Source organism: Cibotium barometz, chromosome 9 (assembly GCF_041138505.1).
Source record: "Cibotium barometz isolate CiBa-2024 chromosome 9, ASM4113850v1, whole genome shotgun sequence".
Taxonomy (NCBI): domain Eukaryota; kingdom Viridiplantae; phylum Streptophyta; class Polypodiopsida; order Cyatheales; family Cibotiaceae; genus Cibotium; species Cibotium barometz.
Genome location: NC_141054.1, coordinates 15,249,483 through 15,272,235, shown reverse-complemented (window position 1 = coordinate 15,272,235; position 22,753 = coordinate 15,249,483). Strand labels below are relative to the sequence as shown.

At 42.9% G+C, this 22,753-nt stretch overlaps 1 protein-coding gene across 2 annotated transcripts in view; it reads left to right on the top strand.

Annotated features, from left to right (window-relative positions):
* The first annotated feature begins 8,964 nt into the window (after positions 1-8,964).
* LOC147635294 (C3HC zinc finger-like protein) overlaps positions 8,965-22,753 on the top strand; it is a 36,703-nt gene continuing 22,914 nt past the window's right edge. Inside the window, exon 1 of one of the 2 annotated variants that reach the window (XM_086802537.1) lies at positions 8,965-9,175. In XM_086802537.1, the coding sequence (XP_086658663.1) occupies positions 9,099-9,175 (77 nt within the window). In that variant the 5' untranslated portion in view covers positions 8,965-9,098. The remainder of the gene's footprint in view (positions 9,176-22,753) is intronic. The other variant, XM_086802538.1, reaches the window with a different exon arrangement.

Genomic DNA, 22,753 nt, shown 5'->3' with positions numbered 1-22,753 from the left:
TCATAACTGCTATTCACTACCATCGAGAGTTCGATGGTGTGCGTCGCTTATCCTTCAGGGTGAAGGCATAAAGTAAGTGAACGGTGTTCATTTCCTTCTGCACTTCCTCTAGCAAGAGACGCTCGGATGCATCACCAATAAAACCATAGCAATTAATTCCACCACTTTGGTCTGCATTGGAGAAATATCATCATCACTACTAGGAAGTGGTAAGAATGTGAGAGCTTTCTATGCTTGTGCACCATCTACGGTCTTTCGCTTGACCTTTGCATTGGTGGCCTCCCTAGTGATACGTGCAACAACAACTTCAATGCTAATTTTTTATGAGGCCATCACAAACAATATGAACGAGGGTTGTGGGTGGTGTGCTCTACTAAGAATGCTAAGCTAAATGGTGGTTAACAAAGTTGTATGGAGGTTATCTGTATATTTATAGTATAGTGGGAGAGGTGTACTGTTCTTTTGCACCAAACCCAAAAAAAAAACTTTCTTCTTTTTTAATGTCAATAATAAATGCACCTTCCCTGAAAATCCTACACCCCAATAATGAAGGCATCTTTTCTTACTTTTTGAGGAAGAGCAAGTATATCATGAAGAACAATAAACAATACAAAATTGAATAAGATAATATAGCTACCAATTGCGGGCAAGAGATAATTTTACTCCCAAAAAGAAATGACATCGAGATCACATACTATTTCCTCAAAACAATACAAAATTGAATAGGATAATATACCTGCCAATTTTGGGCAAGAGATAATTCTACTCCCGAAAAGAAATTGCATCGGGATCACATATTATTTCCTCAAAACCACAAGCAACCTAAAATTTGATAAAATGCGAATAAAAAAGACAAGGTTAATTATAGTTGAAAGATAACTTTATTCCAAAAAGGTTGTTACATCATCCTTGCAAGCGAAGACTAAAGACATCTACGTACTTGTAAGGGCTACAACCTTAAATATTGTTTACAAAAGATAACATACCATAACTACATAAGGGTTCCTACACCTATGCGCTTTTATGGGCTACTCTATTCTTCAACTCCTCTCAAAGGGACTCCTCCTTCTCTTTACAAAAGATAACATACCATAATATTGTTTACAAAAGATAACATACCATAACTACATAAGGGTTCCTACACCTATGCGCTTTTATGGGCTACTCTATTCTTCAACTCCTCTCAAAGGGACTCCTCCTTCTCTTTAGCAATGTACTCGTAACTCCGCCAAGTGCCGATATAGAGCTTCCAATATTTATATTCTAAACATACAAATCTCCGAAATCGATAGGCTCATCGACTAGCATTTTGCTCCAAAGACTACGAGCCTCCATCATAATTCTTAGATGTTCTTTTACATCTCTGCCTATTTTTGTGCACAAATCTTTGCAAACCTTATCAAGGGTATCCTTGAGAGTATAGTTGGGGCCATTAGAAGAAGACATAATGAGATCAACAAAGATTAGTGGATCACAAGACCGTAGCTATGTTTGAAATTGCCGAATCTATTCTCTTGGCTACCATATCTTATATGCCACTTCTATACTTTGTTTACCAATGGGCTACATCATTTGCTTCTTGGCGTAGTCCCTTTTGTTACATAAATCCACCAGCCTCTAATGCTCGAACCTCATCCATAGTAAGGTTTGTACCTCGTTCAACTAGCCATACAACTAGGGTTCTAGCAGGTGATTGACAGATATGGTATTACATATTCTCCAAGTATGATCCAGTTGCTATTGCAAAACCACATGAACTGATGCTTATGTCCCCCTGACCACTCTCTCACACCATAGAAAGATGGAGCTGGAACACCTTGCCCATAGTTCTTGATGCTCTTTTTACACTTGCCATCCTAGCCATCTAACCATCCTTGGCAAGTGACCTTGCTGTGTAGAGGTGTTAGATGTATAGCCTACATTGAGTCATGTATGTCATTCTCCAAAATTTCCTACACCTCTGATTAAGTAGTGTTGAAATCATGGATCGAGCTCTCCTAAACAACTTCCTAATAACAAGACGTTTACCTAATCCTACACTAATGACAACACTAATCTAAGGTGGATTAAAATGAACAATACTCATGGTGATGAGTGTTTGCTAATTAAGTTTAGACTCAAGTTCAGTTAGGTTACAAGATGGAAACTTGTACTCATAAAAAGACTTGAGATATTGTGCTTGTATTCCAATGCTTAAAATGTCCTCCTTTTATATGAGGAGAGTACAACATGGCCTTTCTCTTGCATGTTGGATAATTCTCACTTGGTGATGTGTCTTCTCACACTCACTCCATATTTTCCTTGTGCTCTTTGGCTCCACATTTCTCAACACCCCCCCTTGGTGCCAAATCTTTGGGCTACTCAAGGTGGTTAGATGTTGGTTAAATAATGTTGTTTGAATTTTTCCTTTCTACATTTCCCTATGTGCTATGAGCAACTTTGGAGTTGTAGTGATTTGGTGTTACTTTCTTGTTTTTGATATTTTTTCAGAGGACTTGTAACTTAAATGCCTGTTTAAATTTTTAGATGGTGCGTACGAAGGAGGCGCTCATTGAACGATGATCCTAATGTAGGGAAAACAACTTTTAAAGCTAAGAAGGTTGGTCCTGGTGGGAAGAATATGTTTGCACTCTCGGCAATGAGGAAACAGAGATACGAGCAGCATAGATCGGTCCTCCTTGAGCTGAGAAAGGTGCAAAGACACATGCAAAGCGCCATCCCAAAGCTCCCTTTCCAGTGCCTCATAAGATCCATTTGCATGACATATTCAGGATATCGATATGTGTTGGCATGCTTTTTCCCTAGGTTGCCTATAGGAGGCTGTAGGACTTTCTCAGGATAGTTATGTCCTCGCTACCCATGCGCACAAAGTCATAGTTATGTCCTCGCTGCCCATGCGCACAAGGTCATAGTGATGCCAAGGGATATGAACTCCCTTAGGCTTAGTAGATTTCGATATGATAAGACTCTTGAGCATGTGCTTCTTTCCGACACAAAGATGAAAGAAATTCTTGAAATCCCTCCTTTGAGGGGAAAAGTTAAGGTCACAGATGTGACAGATGTCACTCGTTCTTATGACACACAGCTCAATTCACAAGCTAGAGGCAACCAAGTGAGGAATCAAGAGATGGAAGAGAGGTGGAGGAGGGATGTTGTTATTAAAGATGCCTGTCAGGTGATTAATCATAATAATGTTGAATAACTGCGTATCTTGGGCCCATCCTTTTATCTCAGACTTTCGATATGAAACAATCTGCAACACTGTACTTTCGACATAGAGGATATTTGAGTTCTATTGAATCTGCACAAGGAGGTCAAATAATAGAGTTTTGCTAGCTGCTCTAAGGTTTGCTAAATCCTTATCATCATCTTGATTCTAAAGTATTTTGCTTGCTTAAAGTGACTATTTTGTTATGTAGCCTGGTTTTATTAAAGTTGTTGTAAACTGTAATAGCTCTAACAGAGCAGCAGGGGTGCCTAGGACATGTGGTTGCCAATGAAGCAAACACAAGCGTAAATGCATACAAAAGAAGAGATAACCTTCAAAACGCAAGAAGATGGAATAAGAGATAACCTTCAAAACGCAAGAAGATGGAATAAGAGATAACCTTCAAAACGGAAGAAGACGGAAGAAGAGATAACCTTGAAAATGTGCAAAATTATTAGAGGGAAATCCACTCATTAAATGAGTTGGGAAATTCAAAGAATTTTTAGAGAGAAAAACTATCTTTATTAAATGAACTAACAACACTCTAGTTTTCATGTACATTAATGAACTGTCAATATAAAGTGTGGTCTAAGTATTTTGCAAATGCGATTCGTATTTCTCTAATAATAATATATTCATATAAAGAATATATGAAAAACATCTAATTATCAAAAGTTTCATTTACGAAGGCTCTCTTCCTATTGGTCCAAACCCATTCTGGATCTAGAGGAAAAAGACCCGAAATTAAGTCCAACTGTCCCCTAATGTGACATGCACTCCTTAGGTTCCTAGTCATCTAGTTGGATAAGTATCTCCTTGCAAAAGAGAACTTATCAAGACTCAAACTTTGGAGGAAAAGAAGACTTTAAGGTTCGCTATATCCCATGGGTACTATTCACACTCACTGGTTTGTACTCACTTAGAGGTGGGCTCAGCCCTGTGTATTTAATCTAGCCTAGGAGGTGGTGCCCCTTACAGGTCAAAATGAAGTCATCATCACCTCCAAGAAAATATTATGGTGACGATGATGACCCATGGAAGGCCAACTTTCACATCATCTACCACCTTCTACCATCTTTCTGGTGGTTGATTGGCTTACTTTATTTCAATGAAGACAACAAATGGAGTGCTATAAGTTGCCGGAGTCTTTGTTATAATAAAAAATTAGACTTCATGGTTTACCCAAGAAAATTGTGTCTAATAGGGATCCTTCATTTACCTCAATTTTTTTGTAAGACTAGGAAGATTTTATTTTTTTAGCTTATCTTGATTTAACCATTTTTGGATCTTATCTTTATTTATCCATTTTCAAATTTTCATCACCGAGCAATAAACCATTTATCTCTCATCCACCTCATAAGACTTATGTCCTTAGGGTTGCAAATACTACATAACACAATCTTACTCTTAGCAATAAGATGGTGTTAAGTGCAAGCTTTTTTTTTTGGGACCAATATATATATATATATATATATATATATATATATATATATATATATATATATATATATATATATGTATGTATGTATGTATGTATGTGTATGTATGTATGTATGTATGTATATATAAAACCAAATAGCAGCTTTACATCTTTATATTAGATTTTACATCATTGTATTCAGGCCCTGTTTCGCAAATCACAAACCAAAAACCATATGTCATCTTCTAATGTAAAAGAAGACTATCCCCATGAAATATGATACCCTAATTGAATATAAGCCTCAATCATGGCTTCAATAGTGCAACCTTTAGGAGACCGTTTTTCCAAAACTTCACCCTTCTTACTCTAAATTTTAACCACTGGTCTGGTTCCAATCGGGTTCTTTATAAAGGCCACATAAGTGTAGTCAAATCTATCTCACTTTATGCTACCATCTTCTGGTTTTTGGTCCAAACTTCATTGGCTTCCTCAAGGCCAGTCTTGCACCTGGGACATCCGCGCTGGTAAAGTTTCTTTAAAGCAGCTTAACCCCAATGGGTAAAGCCCCCATGCATACTCTCCAAAGAAATACGTGGGATTTTGTGGGGATATCAATCTCCCATATTGCTTTCCATCTCTTTCTCTAGCTTTTTGATCTCCAGCTTACCCTCCAGATTTTATTGCAGTAATCTACATTTTCCTCACTTTTTCTTAATTCCTTATATAAATCCTTTCTTGCCCCTCTATCCAGTTTAACACCATTGTACCAAAACCAATCCTTTATCCAACAGGATTCATCAAAGGCTGTAGATGTCCAACCCTTTTGTACCTCCTCCATCACTTGTCTAACTAACTGCCTCTCCCTAGGAGACACTGCAAATTCCTCTTCTAGCTTTTCAGGTTCTTTCCACCCCACTAAGGTCTCATCCTAGTAGTCAGATAGCCTCCTTAGACCTTTACTATTCAAGTTCTTAACTGTTCTGGGATTCTAAAGAGCTAAAGGAGGGTTGAATTTGTGGGTCCACCAAATCCCTAGGCTTAAGAGAGAATTTCCTGAAGCTCTACAACATCCATCCCAAATCATCAACCCTAAAGCCTCTTTCCATTTGTTGCAAAGAATTCTACAAAGGGGGGATCCTGCAAAGCTTGTGGATGAGTCCTATATTTACTTTGACGGTAGATGGCAAGGACTAGGATGGAAGGATAAACTCTTTTCAAGTGCAAGCTATTTTAGCTATGAAAGAATGAACGGTCAAAGACTTCGGCTTCTCTCTAAGGTTTAAGACCACATAGAGTGAAAGAGGGGGCCTAATGATTTAATGTGACCTTGATAATTAGTTAGGGGCACCACACATTTAAGCATTTTTTATAAATAACTTAGTTTTTTGACCAAGCCAAAGCCAATATGTACCCACAATGATTTCTTTTGATTTATTAATTTATAATGCATTTTGTATCATAAGGTTTTGTTGCGCACTTGTCTTTGCATGGTGTGCAACATAACCCTTTCATTTTTCGCCTAACCTTTCTTTTGTCACTATGCATGCCGTGCGCCCCCATTTTGCAGGGCCAACTGCCTTGAACGTTGCATGGAGATATGCAGACGTGCCGTTGTGCTTGTGGTTGTTTTCAAGACTTTGTCGTGCTGATGCTTCATTCATTCATTCTTGTTTTGCTAGGCATGGTGCTTCCAACGCTGATGCTTCATTCATTCGTTCTTGTTTTGCTAGGCATGGTGCTTCCAACGCTGCACAAATGCTTCTCGTCGGTCGATAATCATCTTTCTCCTCGAGGTGCATGCATCTTCTTCCTGGTTGGTTGCGCTTTTGGTGAGGGTGCTACTTCTTACACTTGTCTCTGCATGGTCGCTTCTATTGCCACGACTTGGAGTTCTTTTGCCATGCCATACCACCAAGCATCAAGGTGTGTTCTCAACATATCCGATCGGATTTGCTATTGTGGATCTCTGCCATCGAAAGTGGTGCTTTTTGGAGGATTTATATATGGCAAGTTATGGTCTCCTTTGGTATTTAATGACATAATTTGGGCGTTGTATTCCTTATCTACTTTTTGCTGTGCTCTATGTTCGTTGCCACCTTGCTATTGATTCTTATGGCTCCTAAAAGAAAATCTATGCAAGATATCAATAATATCATGCAAGTCAACCGTCGACCTTTAGCTTTCCCCCGCGATGAAGGTTGGCCATCAACCTCCAACGTTGCACGATGGACATCAGTTTCCCAGTTCCCATTCACATCAACTGCGCCCAGACAACAAGGTCCTTCTGTGGTTAATCGCGTTCTCACTCCTCCCAAAGGTCCTTCCACAGTTCGTAATTTACATGTTATCAAGCAGAGAGCTCGGTCTTTCAGTTTGTATAGCCGCACTCCTAGTTCATTTACTACATGCATCTCTTTTCTGTATGTCCAGTGAATGAATAATTTTTAGACATCTTCATTGCTGATGAGGTTTTATTGATGATAATAAGAATAAGAACCCACAAGAAGAATAATATGCAACACAAGCACACAGATATGAAAACTTATCAGACTTTTTACTATGGGCGTTGATTTATTTACCATGTATAAATCGTAAGAAATCAATTGCTCTCTGTTCACTGTAGTAGTCTTTTCTCATATGTAAATCGTAAGAAATCAATTCCTGTCTATTTACTGTGGCATTCTTTCTTCATGGTCTTTTGTATACTGCCCATTATTGAAATTTACAGAATGATAATTTATTATCTTGTGGTCGTTTAATATATAATGACTGATAACATTATATTGAGGCGCACTTGATCTCGAACACGTGTCTCCACATGCTGCCTTCCTTGTGTTTGGGATTGCTGTTTAACTTGTTAATATTGTTCTTGCTTGATATGTTGTAAGAATTCGAAAAGAAAGAAGAAAAAGTGATGACTGCATATAAAGTTGCTGTCCTCGAAGAATTCAATAATTTCAAGGGCCTTTTGTGGTGTTACATTGGTGGTTTAATGTAGGATCCGCCCAACATGACAACAAAGGCAAAGAACCCAGATGAGTGAGAGGAGGGCAGAGTTTGAGCCTTCTGTCCATAAGATGCCTGCATTTCCTCCGGAGAAGAAAAAAAGCTCTTTGAAGAGTGACTGTCGGTATTGGCAATGGAGATATAAGGCTGTCATGTCGGGAACCCTTAGAAGAAGTTATTAGAATGGATTGTTTAAAATGACTCTTTGCACACCAGAGAAAGGTGGCACTTTGAACCACTTACATTTCTAGATGGTTGTCAGTTTGATGGCTCCATCTCTCATAAGTGTAGGGAAAAGCATAAAATGATTTTTAGGGTGGGATTTCTTCAAACTAGAGGGTGCCTTGGTAATGTGTAGAGGTCTTAGACAGATTAAAATGCACACCTTCGAAGGCATGGTAGGTTAATGTATGAAAGACTTGCACAAGCCTCACTTCAAGTTCTTCTTGCACAATATATCTACTGAGGAGATAACAAGAGGACGTCAGCTGTATGCTCTATATGGGCAGGCTGACTTGGAGGACAAAGTGTGCTTATCGCCTGTTAATCTTTTTGAGAGAGCTTATGTGCACATGGACAATTACATAGCAATATAATCACTCCAAAGAACTCTGCCGAAAATGGTGCACATTGGAAAATACTACATCCAGCAGCGTCATGGATAATTCCAAAGACTGGTTTAGGTATGAGCAGAAAAAGATCTACTACAGTATGGAAGGTCATGAAGCTTCCTCACCTCACCCACTGCATAGACATAGAGGAAATTTTCTTCGCTAATGCTCCTCGTGCAATCCGGTGCATGGACAACTTGAAGATGATGAAACTGAAGATGTTGATGGATTACATAACATCCATGGCAACGACATTGGTGAACCAGGAACTCATGGGAATCCAATTGTGATCGATGATGATCAAGAACCGCACTCACCACATGACTATAGCACATCTTACCTTTCTGTATGGGAGAGGGCACACAAATTCAAAAAAGCTATAGTGGATGAAGATGAATTTGTGCCGCTCTCACCAGAAGTTTGTAGATTTGTGGGTCTTAGTGAGGAAGAAGCTTGTTTTGTGTAGGTTTCTTCTCTGTAGTTACCTTTCCTTTTGTGTTGTTCCTCTTCTTCTGTTTGTTGTAATCTTTATTGATATGCACCATCAAATAACATGTGTGTTGTTTTCTCGCATATCGACACTTGCTCTTGTTTTTTAAAAATTTTTTAACTTTCTCTTTTCGTTACTTAGCTCCTCCTAAGGTTCAAAACTAATGTTCTTGAACTTACAAACTTTGTTGTCAAATCCACGAAAAAAAATTTAATTAATGTGTTCCAGTGATATGAATGCATCCACGAAAAAAAAAAGAACCTTGGAACTAATACAAAGTCATGATATAATATATAACAACTTAATACAACTAGGAGACGAGCTCAATTCTCTCTCATCTGTAATCTTTGTGTATTTGGAAGGATGCCAGAAGACGCTGAGGACAGGTTTAAGCGAGCCATGGATCGCCTTTTCTCGTCGCCTGCAACTCCTCCTTCCAGGTAGTTCACCTTGGCACATGGTTTGTTTTTGGTTTCTTTTCTTCTTTTTCATATTTTGTGACTATGTACTAGACCTTACTGTTCAGATGATCAAGGCTTGCAATTTACGTCACTTTTTCTAAACATACATAAATTAGCTGATTGCTTCTCTTTGACCATGCTTTGTGATTGGTGTCTTTATGCCCTTATATACTGTTTATACCTTATTTTATGCTGTTTTAGGAAGATTCTTGGTGCACATTAGAGTACAAGCTTTATACATCATTTAGTGGAGTTTTATGCATTTAATTTGTTTTTTTTGAAAGTTGTGGGCTGTTCCTTAATGCTATATGATGTTGTGGTTAAATCATGTATGCAATTATGTGTTACAATCCAAATTCCATAATCTTTGATCCATTCTACGCAAGTCATAAGTTTACCCTATTTCTTATGGAAAAGTGAAAAGATGGAGTGAGGGACTTGTGCCTTGTCAGGAGAGCGGTTGGTATAACGAGCCAAAGATCGGCAATGGTATTCAGGAGGCCATTGACATAGTTGAGTTGCCTTTGGGTTGAATAGCCCTGGCTGAGCCAAACACAGTGGGTGAATAATCTCCATACATTTCAAGTCTTTAATTGCTGAATAAACAGTTCAAAGCACCCAGCAATATTGATTGAGGGTAAACACTTTCCTGAAGGCACTTTTCACCTTTAAGTTGTTACACAATATAACATTCCATAAATGTGTTAGGCGATTCCTTGCAACCTTTATGATGAAACACAGATAAAAAATCTTGTAGGCAGATATCGTGCATACTCCACTAGGGTTGTGCATGGACATGCTTCTCCACTGCAGTCAGGTAAAAGGCAAGTCTAGAGGTCAGATTTGGGCTGTGTTTGGGGCATCTGGACAAGTGGGAAGGGGTGGCCCATGGCCAAGCCCAATATGGACAGATTTATTGGCATTTTTATGTGGTCGTGGGTTTTTCCTGGCCGATCAGCAATCAGCCAGCTGACCAGCCATCTGGATGCATATAAATATGCATGGTTGAATGTTTCAAGGCATTCAAAAACAGAGCTACTATAGCTGGCATCCGAGTCAACAGTCAAGACTCAAGTGCATGATCCAGAGACGGTGATTGCACAAGCGATTCCCTGCACAAGGAGCATCTGCCTCAGCCAAGCACACCTTCCATGAGCGTTGGTCACTATATGCATCAAGGACATCAGTGTTTGCAGCATCCATCGGTTGGCATATGCATATCATCACATTCACATAGCATTGTAGCGCCCAGATTCGATTCAGAGCTGAGTATATATTCATGTTTTGAGCAATATACAGTAGTTAAGGTTTTCTCTTTTGTGTTATTCCCAACCAGATTACCGTTAATCTCTCTTGTTTTAGTGCTAATCAAGTTAGCTTCCACATTCATGTTACAACAGGTGATAAGTGAATCCCTAGTATTCCTGGATCTTGATAAATGCCTCTTTAGTCAGCATTAGAAAGTGGTCTCTGTATCAGGTTGAAGAGCTGCCAAAGGTCATATCTGGTAACTTTGTTGCATTCATAATTGGTCAATACTGGTAACTTTGTTGCATTCATAATTGGTCAATACCGTGTGGTATGCATTAATAGGAAGGCCATGAGATGTGGTCCATGCATATTAACATTGAGAATCAGCATGAGCAGCAAGGAAGATAAGGCCATCGTGGTCTTCTTTTACAATGGTGGTACACACATTTAAGTGACCTCATGTTACTTTTCTCTTGCTTTTCTGCCAAAAATTTTATAGTCTAATGCTGTGTTGTACTTTATGTTGTGTGCACTTTCTTCTAGTGAGAGTGCCGAGCATGCATGGGCCTGCAAAAAGAGAGACGGTGTGGATGAACACCATGTGTGATGAGGTAAATGTAGGCTGTCTAGGGGCGAGGAAGCTAGCGGTGCACGTCGGGGCAGGGAGCACAATCATAGTCACAAGGGAACGCCGTTCCAAGCTCTTGGAACGGGGGAACGCGTCCCATAGAGATAGCCGTTCCCGTTCCTGTTCCAAAATGGCACCGCAGACCATGTAAGAAATATAAGTGAACTATGTATCATGTAGAACACATCTATGCATTATCATGGCCACTACTGAGATGGTTTGAGGTTCTTTCTTTACTATGCCTCTTTCCAAAGCATTTACACATATATAAAGTAAATTTATAAACACATTTATGCAATGATGTGGCGTTCCCGATTCCGTTCCCTTTTATTCAAGCTTTTCGTTCCCGTTCCAAACAGTCATCCGTTCCCCAAAACGTTCCCGTTCCCTTGTGACTATGAGCACAATGCGCAGAGGCGCACAGCAGGAACAACAGGGTGGATACAATGCGAATGGAGCAAGGCGGCCATTGGCGCACAGTGCAAACAAAGGAGAAGAGGGGGCGCGCAAAGATGCCATGAGAAAGGAAGAAAGAAAGAAAGAAAGAAAGAAAGTTATATTAAACGTCACCTAAAGACCCAATAGGTCTATGAGACCAAAGTGATACAATGCTGTCTGTCACATGCACCGTGCACTGGAGTGCTATGTGACAAACTGGCTCTACATCAATGCAACATTTCTACAGTAGGATTACCTTTTTAGGAACATTTTTGTCGTGTGCTGTGGCCCCATTGTGAGCCCCAATCCGGGACATGTTAGCACGAGCTAGGTCAATCTCCAAAGCCATAGTGCGTTTGCATGTGTCTGTCACTTGGAGAATTCATCAGATAGGTACATGTAAAGATAAACCCTAGCATAGGTATTGCATTAGCAAGCATTAGTAGGGGCATATGCACTTGGGCCAGCCCATAAGGCACCCCACTATGGGGGTTGCCTTGCAAATGGGTCTAAGAACCCCATGCCACCCTTCACAAAGCATGTCGGCCATCATAAAGCACCATGGATGGCATGGGCAGCCAGTCAGAAGCTTGCAGAAGCTTCTATACAGCAGTTGGGCTTAAGAGACATGCAATCAGCAGCCGGCCAGCATAAAGGACAAGCATAGAAATCATTCACAACATTTAATACTAATAAATAGCATTTTTTCTTGTCCAATAACAGGCCGACAGCATCTGATGTGAAAAGACCAGCAGCATAGCGTTATTCATTCCATCACAAATCAGTCTACAAGCAGGTAAGAGAAGTTGTGTGCCTAGAGCCTTTGGCTTTGTGTGCATACATTTAGCATAACACTTTACTGTGCTACAGTCCCAAGGCCTCCACAAAGATCCTCTTCAGCATTCAGCCAGCATATGTGCATCCCTCAATTCTGGGTTTGCATAGTGGTCATTGAAGAGTTATTCAAGGGAGCTTGGACAGCATATGGTTCAGCCTGTGTTTGGTCTACTTTGTCCTTGCGTTGGGCAGTCCTTAGTCATCATTCATACTCATTTTACAAAGTTCTCCAAAGAAATGCAAACAAATACTCCTGCTTGCAGGAAGGGGGGCGGCTTGAGTGGGTAATTGGGACCCAATCGGGTGGAAGCTGCTGGTCCACTTCAGAAAAAGATAAGCAAGTAACTCCTCCTTGGGGCGAAGACCAATAGAACTGTCCACTAGCTGAGTACGCTGCCGGAGGAAAAAGGAAGAGACGAAAAAGCACAGGGAGGTAGAAGGGCGCGGGGCTCAGATAGAGAAGGAGGTTGGGGGGGGGGGTGGAGGTGAGAGGAAAGAGAGAAGGGGGCAGGCGAGGGGGGGGGAGGAGGTGCTAACGGAAGGAGAGAAGGGGGGGCAGGCGCAGGCTAAAGGGGAAAGGCGGGGGGAGAGGGCATAGAGGGGAGAGCGCAAGACAGCCAGGGGGGGGGGGGTTGTGTTGGTGGCGAAAGGGAAGGAGGGGCTGCAGGTGGAAAATGGGGGGAGGATGCGCAGATGAATCAGGCGAGGGGGGCAGGGGGGCGCAGTTCAACCTTCCTCCAAGCAACTTTGTAGTTTGGCCCTAAGAAGAGTCGGTATAACCCATCCTCTTTCCGAGTGTAGAACTCCTGTTTCTTGTGTTGAGTGAGGCGATGAGAAATCCGTTGCGCTTCGTGATTTGCCCGATCCATATCTCATGCTTAAGACAGGAGCGTGTGGCTCGGCATTCTGAGCGTAGGACTCCCATTTATAGCGTTGGGTGAGGCGATGAGAAATCCGTTGGCGCTTCGTGATTTGCCCAATCCATACGTAATGCTTAAGATGGGAGGGTGTGGCTTGGCATTCGTTATCATACCATCAGTTTTGGGGCATGGAACTGCAAGGTGGCTTGGGGGTAGACTGCCGCGTGAAGATGACAGAAGTGGTGGAAGATGTGTGGAGTATGGTGTTGAGTTGTGGTGTGAGGGCGGGTAGGGGAAGAGTAGTATCCACATCTTGGAGTCGGCGGTAGATGTGGTCGGAGTAAACAGGGTCAAGCTCATGATCAAAATGGACGTGGGTGTATTTGTGAGATGGTGGTTGGTGGCATGGGGATGGGAGGTGTGCAAGGTGGTTCCAAACGTAGCAAACGATACGTTTAGTTCGTTTGGAAAACGTGCTGAAAAGATTCCAAACGTAGTGAACGTTGCCCCCAATATATATGTATACAAAATTTATAGTTTACTTATAAACTTTTGAAATATGAAGTTTGAAGATTCATCAATGAACATTAAAGCACTTACTAATACTATACAAACTTTATATTTCAAAATTCAAGCACAATACGAATAAAATTTCAGCTTGTGTGTAGGGGTCCGGGAGGTGCAACAAAGAGAGCCTTGTGTGGGGGGGAGAGAGAGAGAGAGAGAGAGAGAGAGAGAGAGAAAAGAAAGTTGTATTAACGTCTTCAAAAGGCCAAAATGACCTATGAGACCAAAAGGTTACATCATTTCCATGAGGTACATAATCCTGGGTACAAAATAGTAAGAAAGAAAGAGAGAGAGACAGAGTTGCAATGTGTGTGTGTGTGTGTGTGAGAGAGAGAGAGAGAGAGAGAGAGAGAGAGACAGAGAGAGAGAGAGAGAGAGACTTGCGGGAGGTTGGGAGAGAGAAATGAAATGTTATATTAACGTCTTCAAAAGGCCATAATGACCTATGAGACCAAAAGTCACATCATGGTGGATCTGATACAATGTCTGGATAAAAAAACCCAGAAAATGTTGTATTAACGTCTACTAGAGGCTGAACTCGACCTATGAGACAAATCAGTGTACAACTGTCAATGTCTTCTGGTGGATGTCTAGAAAAAAAAGGACAAAATGAACATGAAATAAACTATGAAAGTACTGAGCTAGTGGGGGGGTGTGATGGAGAGAGAGAGAGAGAGAGAGAGCTGTATTAACGTCTACTAGAGGCCGAACTCGACCTATGAGACAAATCAATGTACAACTGTCAATGTCTTCTGGATGTCCAGAAAAAGAAAAGGACAAAATGAACATGAAATAAACTATGAAAGTACTGAGCTAGTGGGGGGGTGTGATGGATGGAGCACTATTGCTAGACTCTCAGTATACAACCTATATGCGTAGGGTATACAAGAATGCAATGCAGATCTGTCTAGCTCCAACCAGTACCATAATGGGGGTGTAATATGTGATACATAGGCGATGGCGAGGCAAAAATACCTCGGAGCATGATCTCCGGGTGTGAGTGTAAGTGAGCTAGCCGCTCCTGGATATGGTGCTGATGTCGAGCCCGTATCTTTGTGATCTCCCTCTGATGTAGTTTGGGAGTCTGGTAGCCTGGTGCTCTTAGTCTCCGTCTGGCTCGGAGGTCCGCAGCGCGCTGAAGTGTAACCCCCTCCTGTGTTAGGGTAGGCACTGGGATAGATCTCTGGAAGAAATCAGTGAGCTGGAGTTGTCGCCCACCTCTCCTTGTGGTATGAGTCCGTAGCAGCGTCTCTCTGTGGCGCTGTCTCTCTAGCAAGAACTGGCCAAATCTGCGCTGGTCTGCGGACTCCATGATCTGGTGGAGTGAGGGATGTCCACTGAAGATGGTGGTGTATCTCTCTCTAATGACACTATATGCTCTGCATCTGCATACATAATGTTCTGGTGGAGTGAGGGATGTCCACTGAAGATGGTGGTGTATCTCTCTCTAATGACACTATATGCTCTGCATCTGCATACATAATGTTCCTCACTCTCAACGTCCTCCTGGCATAGTTTGCATATCCTCTCTGCTCTGGGGATCCGTGCTGCCCTACCTGCCTCAATCTCAAGCTGGTGTGATGACACTCTGAGCTGGCCAATCGCTACTCGAGCACTGTGAGGCATGTACACATTAATGTATCCAGGTCTCTGTATGAATCCATCCGCTGAGATACCCATAAACTGATCTCTGTAGTATCGGTGGTAGAGGCTAACTGGGTGTAATCCAAGTCTCTTGAGTGTATCGCTGCCATAAATCCTGCCAAAGGACATTGTTTCCTCTCACTGTGAGAGAGCTGGATGTGTGGTGCATGTATATCATACTGGAAAGGTGGCAGGTGATCTATGTCAAGACCATGCTGAGTGAGCCACTGTATCATCTGTGAATACCATGATCTCCTATCTCCACTGTATCATCTGTGAATACCATGATCTCCTATCTCCACTCTCTGCGAGCTACCTGGACGCCTCAAAAGCTCTATGTGAGAGCCTGGCGCTAATCGATGGCCTTGCCATCGATGATGACACGGCCATCGCGATATAATGCTCTCTTGCCCTCTTTCCGGGCCTGTAGGACTCTCGGCATGCATGTTTTCCTGTGTTCTACCTGCATCCTTGTAAGGTTGTCATCCAAATAGATGGGATCTCCCTGTAATCCTCGTAGAATCACCCTCTTCCTCATGAAGGTGACCCTCTGCGTCTCTCCTGCAAACTGTAGGATGAGGGCTCGCTTGCGTGTTGAGTCTTTCCCGGCTCTCCATGCTTTGGTGAAGGGGAGAGCGTCCTCTTCCTTGTAGCCGAGCTTCGTGCATAGAAGCTTTCCGTCTTTCTCGGGAGTGGAGTCCGGTGTCTCGGCTATACCTGTGACTCAAATGTTGAGGCGGCGGGCCTGTCTCATCTCCTCCTCCTCAATGGTGGTGTGAATGATTTGGTGTTCTTCCCTTTGAGTCTCCTCCCTTGCTTCTTTACGGATGTTCTTCTTCACCACTTCAACCCATCCTGACTGCTTGGCTTCGAGTTTTCCCTCCTGAAACTCGCGGCGGGTGCCCGGGGGACTAGGGCCTTTGACACACTTGTTGATACCATCAATGCATATTAAAACATTTAAACATGACCACAGCCGTAACACATATCCATCATCACTTTGCATAAAACATAAAGCTGGACAAAACATCCACAAATGCTGAAAATGGAGCTTGCACGTGTGACACCGCATAGAGGCCGGAATGGGCCGACCCCCCCCCCTCCCCCCTTGGAGTATTTTATTACCCAAGGAGAATAATATCATGTACAAGCTTTAAGGGCCTTACTCTCCCCACGGGAGATGCCGGATTATCCATATACAAATGCCATAACACAGCCCAACACGAGGCAACCAAGCCGGAACATAGGCTGTAGAAATGCCGAGCCAACAATATAATCCATATACCTCCGTCTGGGTACTGATTCTTCCCCAAAAACCACGGGTCTTCATGCAATAGAAAGGGTACAGCAAGTACAACTCTCCATTCAGCTGGTATAGCAGGTACAATGGCTGGTACAGCCGGTACGGTGGCTGGTACAGTCAGTACGGTGGTTGGTACAGCAGGTACAGCAAGTACAAAAGCTAGTACAGCCAGTACAAGGGCTGGTACAGCAAGTACAGCAAGTACAAATGTTGGTGCAACAAGTACAATGGCTAGAAATCATAATAAATGATTAAATACCCTTGCCTTCAGTATTTCTTCACGATGGAAGCCTCCAAAACAGTCCCCAACAGCCGGTATTCTTCATGGGCAGCCTTCAAGAGAGAGAGAAAGAGAGTAGCCATCATTAGGGCAGCTTGTAACAGTGGTAGAGGCTAGTGTGCAGCAAGAGAGCCTCTATTAATGAAGAGAGAGGGCTCCAATTTATAGATTTGGGCCTCCCATGAGCTAAAATGGCAAGAGAAGGCTACAATGACAAGTGGAGAGCCACACAATAGCTGAAGTGACAAGTGTGAGGCCACTTGTCTCACTTTGATCCACTTTATAACAAGTGTCAGGCCACTTGTCTCACTTTGGTCCAGTTTCTTGCCACATGTCCCAATCTAAGAGATAGGTCCTTCCATAATCTTTACCTCTAAAAATATCCCAACTGGTAGACATTCTGTCATAGGCACTTTGCCAACTGTTGGTATTTGCTCAATTCCAGATGTAATGACGCGAACAGAATTTCCATCGAAGTCGGGCCAAAAATAGCAACTCCTAAATTTTAGGAGTGTGGTCCTTTGTATTCTAGGATAATCTCCCATTCCCAAAGCTTGTACTTTCCAAATATTTAGGCATCCTGGAGTCCACCAGACCCCTTTCATACTGGGAAATGTCCAGGCTGGTGACATCCTCCCCAGTTTCTTAAAAGTTGTCCGCAATTTTAAGCTTCAAGCCATATATTCAAGATATAATCATGTCCCATCAAGTGGGTGAGACGAGACAGTCTCAAAAATCCAATATAGCTGAAGAATCCATGTCCCAAAGAAATGTGTGAGACAAAACAGTCCCATAAGTCGAGATATCATAATCGATGTCCCAAGTAAATGGGCGAGACAAATCAGTCCCATAAGTCCAGATATCATAATCCATGTCCCAAGTAAATGGGCGAGACAAAATAAGTCTCCTGCCAACAAGGCATCGGTCCACATGACCCTTGGCATAGACATAAGTTCCGTCATGTCCACTTTACCACTTGCACTCCGTGTTGGTACTCTGACCACACACCTTGGATGAGAGGTGGGCTCAAGTAACAAGATAAAACAATCACTCGCAGGCATAGATACCTGGTGTTCCATATGCATTTCTGCTACACATAGTTTATAGGCATTTCGGCCACCAATAGTTTGTAGGCATTTCGGCCACCAACTCACACTACCCTCTCAAGTGCCCATGTTTCCTTCCATCTGCTCTCTATTGTTCCACCCACACATGGTAGAAACAATCTTCAAGAGAGCACGTAGGACAAGAGAACACTACACAGGGTATGTTGTACTTGTCACTACCCTTTGAAGTGCCCATGTTCCCTCTCTATTGTTCCACCCTCACATGGTAGAAACAATCTCCAAGAGAGCACGTAGGACAAGAGAACACTACACAGGGTATGTTGTGCTTGTCACTACCCTTTGAAGTGCCCATGTTCCCTTCCATCTGCTCTCTATTGTTCCACCCTCACATGGTAGAAACAATCTTCATGAGAGCACTTAGGACAAGAGAACACTACACAGGGTATGTGAATCATGAGTTTCATAAGTCCAATGCATCCCAAATAAAGGGAACCAAAAAGAATAATCCATCCCAGTAAAAGGGAGCCATAAACATAATCCATAAACCTGAGGATGGATCCAAATTCCTAGAAAAGAAGTCTAGGAATCCATAGACCTGTATACCATAATCCTTGTATACCATAACTCTTACCACATACTCCGTGCTAATCACACCCCTTGGAGTAGAGGTGGACTTTATCCATAAAAGCATCATATCCATGAGATAACCAAAGATTTCTTCTCTATAAACTCGAACAGATTCGTCCATAGAAATTGCTTGTGAAGCCCAATATCTATATAAATCTCGTCCAAGAAAGAAATCTCCATAGATATATTCCATCCCAATAAAGGGAGCCATAAACAATGTTTCCCTGAAACCATCTCAAGGCAAACACCACCACCTTTCTCCTTACATGGCTATACAAGGGTTAGTGAACATCAAAAACACTTCATAGTAAATAGCAAAAGCACCAACTTTGCAAACTCAAAGTATACTTAGCTGTTCTTTGCCAGTTTGGTCATGAAGCCAAAAGAAATATCTCCTCAGCATAGCCTTAAGATATCCCGAGATATATTTCCATATAGCTTGCCTGTAAGCTTGATAATATAATCCACAATATCCATATGGAAAGAGTGCTAAACGTATGCACATAAAGCCAACTCCATACTTCCAAGATAAATTTTGTGAATTCATAAATCCTTAGATCAACAAGCTGTCTACTGCTCATGCTCTTGCTTCATAAGCGATGAAGCGGTTGGCCATGCTTAACAGCAATGATGGTAAGTGTGGTCCCCACTTGAGATCTTTTCTCTTCCTTATTGATAGAAGGAAGCCTCCGCTTCCAAGAAAGCCTATGCTCTGATACCAATGAAACTCGCGGCGGGTGCCCGGGGGACTAGGGCCTTTGACACACTTGTTGATACCATCAATGCATATTAAAACATTTAAACATGGCCACAGCCTTAACACATATCCATCATCACTTTGCATAAAACATAAAGCTGGACAAAACATCCACAAATGCTGAAAATGGAGCTTGCACGTGTGACACCGCATAGAGGCCGGAATGGGCCGACCCCCCCCCCCTCCCCCCCCCTTGGAGTATTTTATTACCCAAGGAGAATAATATCATGTACAAGCTTTGAGGGCCTTACTCTCCCCACGGGAGATGCCGGATTATCCATATACAAATGCCATAACACAGCCCAACACGAGGCAACCAAGCCGGAACATAGGCTGTAGAAATGCCGAGCCAACAATATAATCCATATACCTCCATGTGGGTATTGATTCTTCCCCAAAAACCACGGGTCTTCATGCAATAGAAAGGGTACAGCAAGTACAACTCTCCATTCAGCTGGTACAGCAGGTACAATGGCTGGTACAGTTGGTACAATGGCTGGTACAGTCGGTACGGTGGTTGGTACAGCAGGTACAGCAAGTACAGAAGCTGGTACAGCCAGTACAAGGGCTGGTACAGCAAGTACAAATGCTGGTGCAACAAGTACAATGGCTAGAAATCATAATAAATGATTAAATACCCATTGCCTTCAGTATTTCTTCACGATGGAAGCCTCCAAAACAGTCCCCAACAGCGGGTATTCTTCATGGGCAGCCTTCAAGAGAGAGAGAAAGAGAGTAGCCATCATTAGGGCAGCTTGTAACAGTGGTAGAGGCTAGTGTGCAGCAACAGAGCCTCTATTAATGAAGAGAGAGGGCTCCAATTTATAGATTTGGGCCTCCCATGAGCTAAAATGGCAAGAGAAAGCTACAATGACAAGTGGAGAGCCACACAATAGTTGAAGTGACAAGTGTGAGGCCACTTGTCTCACTTTGATCCACTTTATAACAAGTGTCAGGCCACTTGTCTCACTTTGGTCCAGTTTCTTGCCACATGTCCCAATCTAAGAGATGGGTCCTTCCATAATCTTTACCTCTAAAAATATCCCAACTGGTAGACATTCTGTCGTAGGCACTTTGCCAACTGTTGGTATTTGCTCAATTCCAGATGTAATGACGCGAACAAAATTTCCATCGAAGTCGGGCCAAAAATAGCAACTCTCCTAAATTTTAGGAGTGTGGTCCTTTGTATTCTAGGATAATCCCCCATTCCCAAAGCTTGTACTTACCAAATATTTAGGCATCCTGGAGTCCACCAGACCCCTTTCATACCTGGAAATGTCCAGGCTGGTGACACCTCCATGTCCTTTGTGATCTCCTTGGAGATCTCTTCTTTGATGGCCGTGAGAGTGTTGTCATTGATCTCCCCTTCTTCCTTCTCGGTGTTCTTTGACGGCTACCAGTTCCACTTTCAATGCACTCACCTCCTCCTTGAGTGCCGTGTTCTCTTGTTCAAGGTCCGTGACCTGTGCTTCGAGGGCCATGATGTGCCGGTGTAATTTGTTCTCCACCTCATTGAGGTTGGAATTGGATGTCTTCTTGTTCTCCTTGATTAGTGCCTTCATTGCCGTCTCGAGGGCCTCGAGCTTCTCTTGGAGACTTGGAGCCATTCCTCGAGATTACTCTGCAGCGCTTCCCACAGAGAGAGAGAGAGAGAGAGAGAGAGAGAGAGAGAGAGAGAGAGAGTTATGTTGCTGCCTTGGGGGCGTGAGGAAGGGTGGGTGTGATAAGGGAAGCGAAGGGACTAGCGGACAGGGAGACGGGCAATGCGTGCAGGTGGGTGCAAAGCGGGGAGGTGCGGCAGCGTGCGAGCAGCGAGGTGCAAACGCCAGCGGCACGAGGCGCGAGTAAGGGTGCGAACAGGCTCACGCCATTAGGGAGGCGAAGGGACTAGCGGACGGACGGGCGGGCGGGCGGGGAGGGGGGGGGGAGGAGAGAGAGAGAGAGAGAGAGAGAGAGAGAGAGAGAGAGAGAGAGAGAGAGAGAGAGAGAGAGAGAGAGAGAGAGAGAGACTGCTGCCCGCCTGTGCGCACAAGAGAGAGAGTGTGAGAGATTGACTCTGAGTGACTTGGGCAATGAGCGCAGCATGACCAGCCCACGAGCGCCTGCCGCCGAAGAGAGAGAGAGCCGCACACACGTAAGAAACATGAAAAAAAAACTTGATGTTGACGTGCGTGGGTTTTTTTAACCTACATTAATCAAAATCCCAAGGACCCACGTTCACTAACGTTAGTGAATGTTTCAATTGTTCCGAACATTTGGATCAGATCCAAACGGCATTTGGATGCAACCTTGGTGGTGTGCAAGTCAGAGTGAGAGGTAGGCATGGTCAGCTTCAAAGGGGTTGCGGGATGGAGAAGTTGGGGAGAAGGTGTAACTTGGTTGAACACAATGCTAATCAATACACTTAAATACTCAGATTTAATGGACAACATGCTCAATACAAGAAGTAATTTGTTGAATTGACAAGAGACACACAAAGAGCCGGAACGGCCGGCCCCTCCCTCAAATAAAGTTTATTGATCTTGGGAGAATCAACTACATAGTGTCATGGGTATTTTTGACCAGATTTCTATACCAATGCATATGAATACAATATTGCAAACAACGTGGTTGTCGGTGTAGACTTGCAACTCACACTATCCTCTCAACGATATGCTCTCTATTGTTGCACTAACACATGGTAGCAACAATCTGCAAGAGAGCACGTAGACAAGAGAACACTACACAGGGTATGTGAACATGGAGTACTGCTCCTCCCTCCTGCTATTTGCTTCCATATTTAAGCATCAAAGCTTACCAATTGCAAGTAGAGTCGATGTCACCATTTGGCCACCCAAATGGTTCACTCTTGCTTTCACACTATGTACATATTGGATTGGTGTCCATGGCTTATGGAATATGCCTATGCAGGTGATTGACACGTGTCATGCTGTATAGTTGGATATGATATTCCGCTGGGACTTGATGTTATCATGCCCGGAATATCTGGAGGACTTGGCTTTCCGCTGGGACTTGTGCCTTTGTGTACATGCCCGGAAACGCCTGGAGGACTTGGCTTTCTGCTGGGACTTGTGCCTTTGTGTACATGCCCGGAAACGCCTGGAGGATTGGCTTTCCATTGGGTCTGGTATCGCATATACTTGCCTGGAAACGCCTGGTCTTATATGGTTTCATGAACGGAAATTGCTCATGCCAATGCTGCATTGCATAGCATCTTTATGTGCTTGCCTACAAATGAAATTGCATGCTGTTTTCATGCCTGCATGACCTATGTGTAGTTCCGGGCTAGGGGACGCCC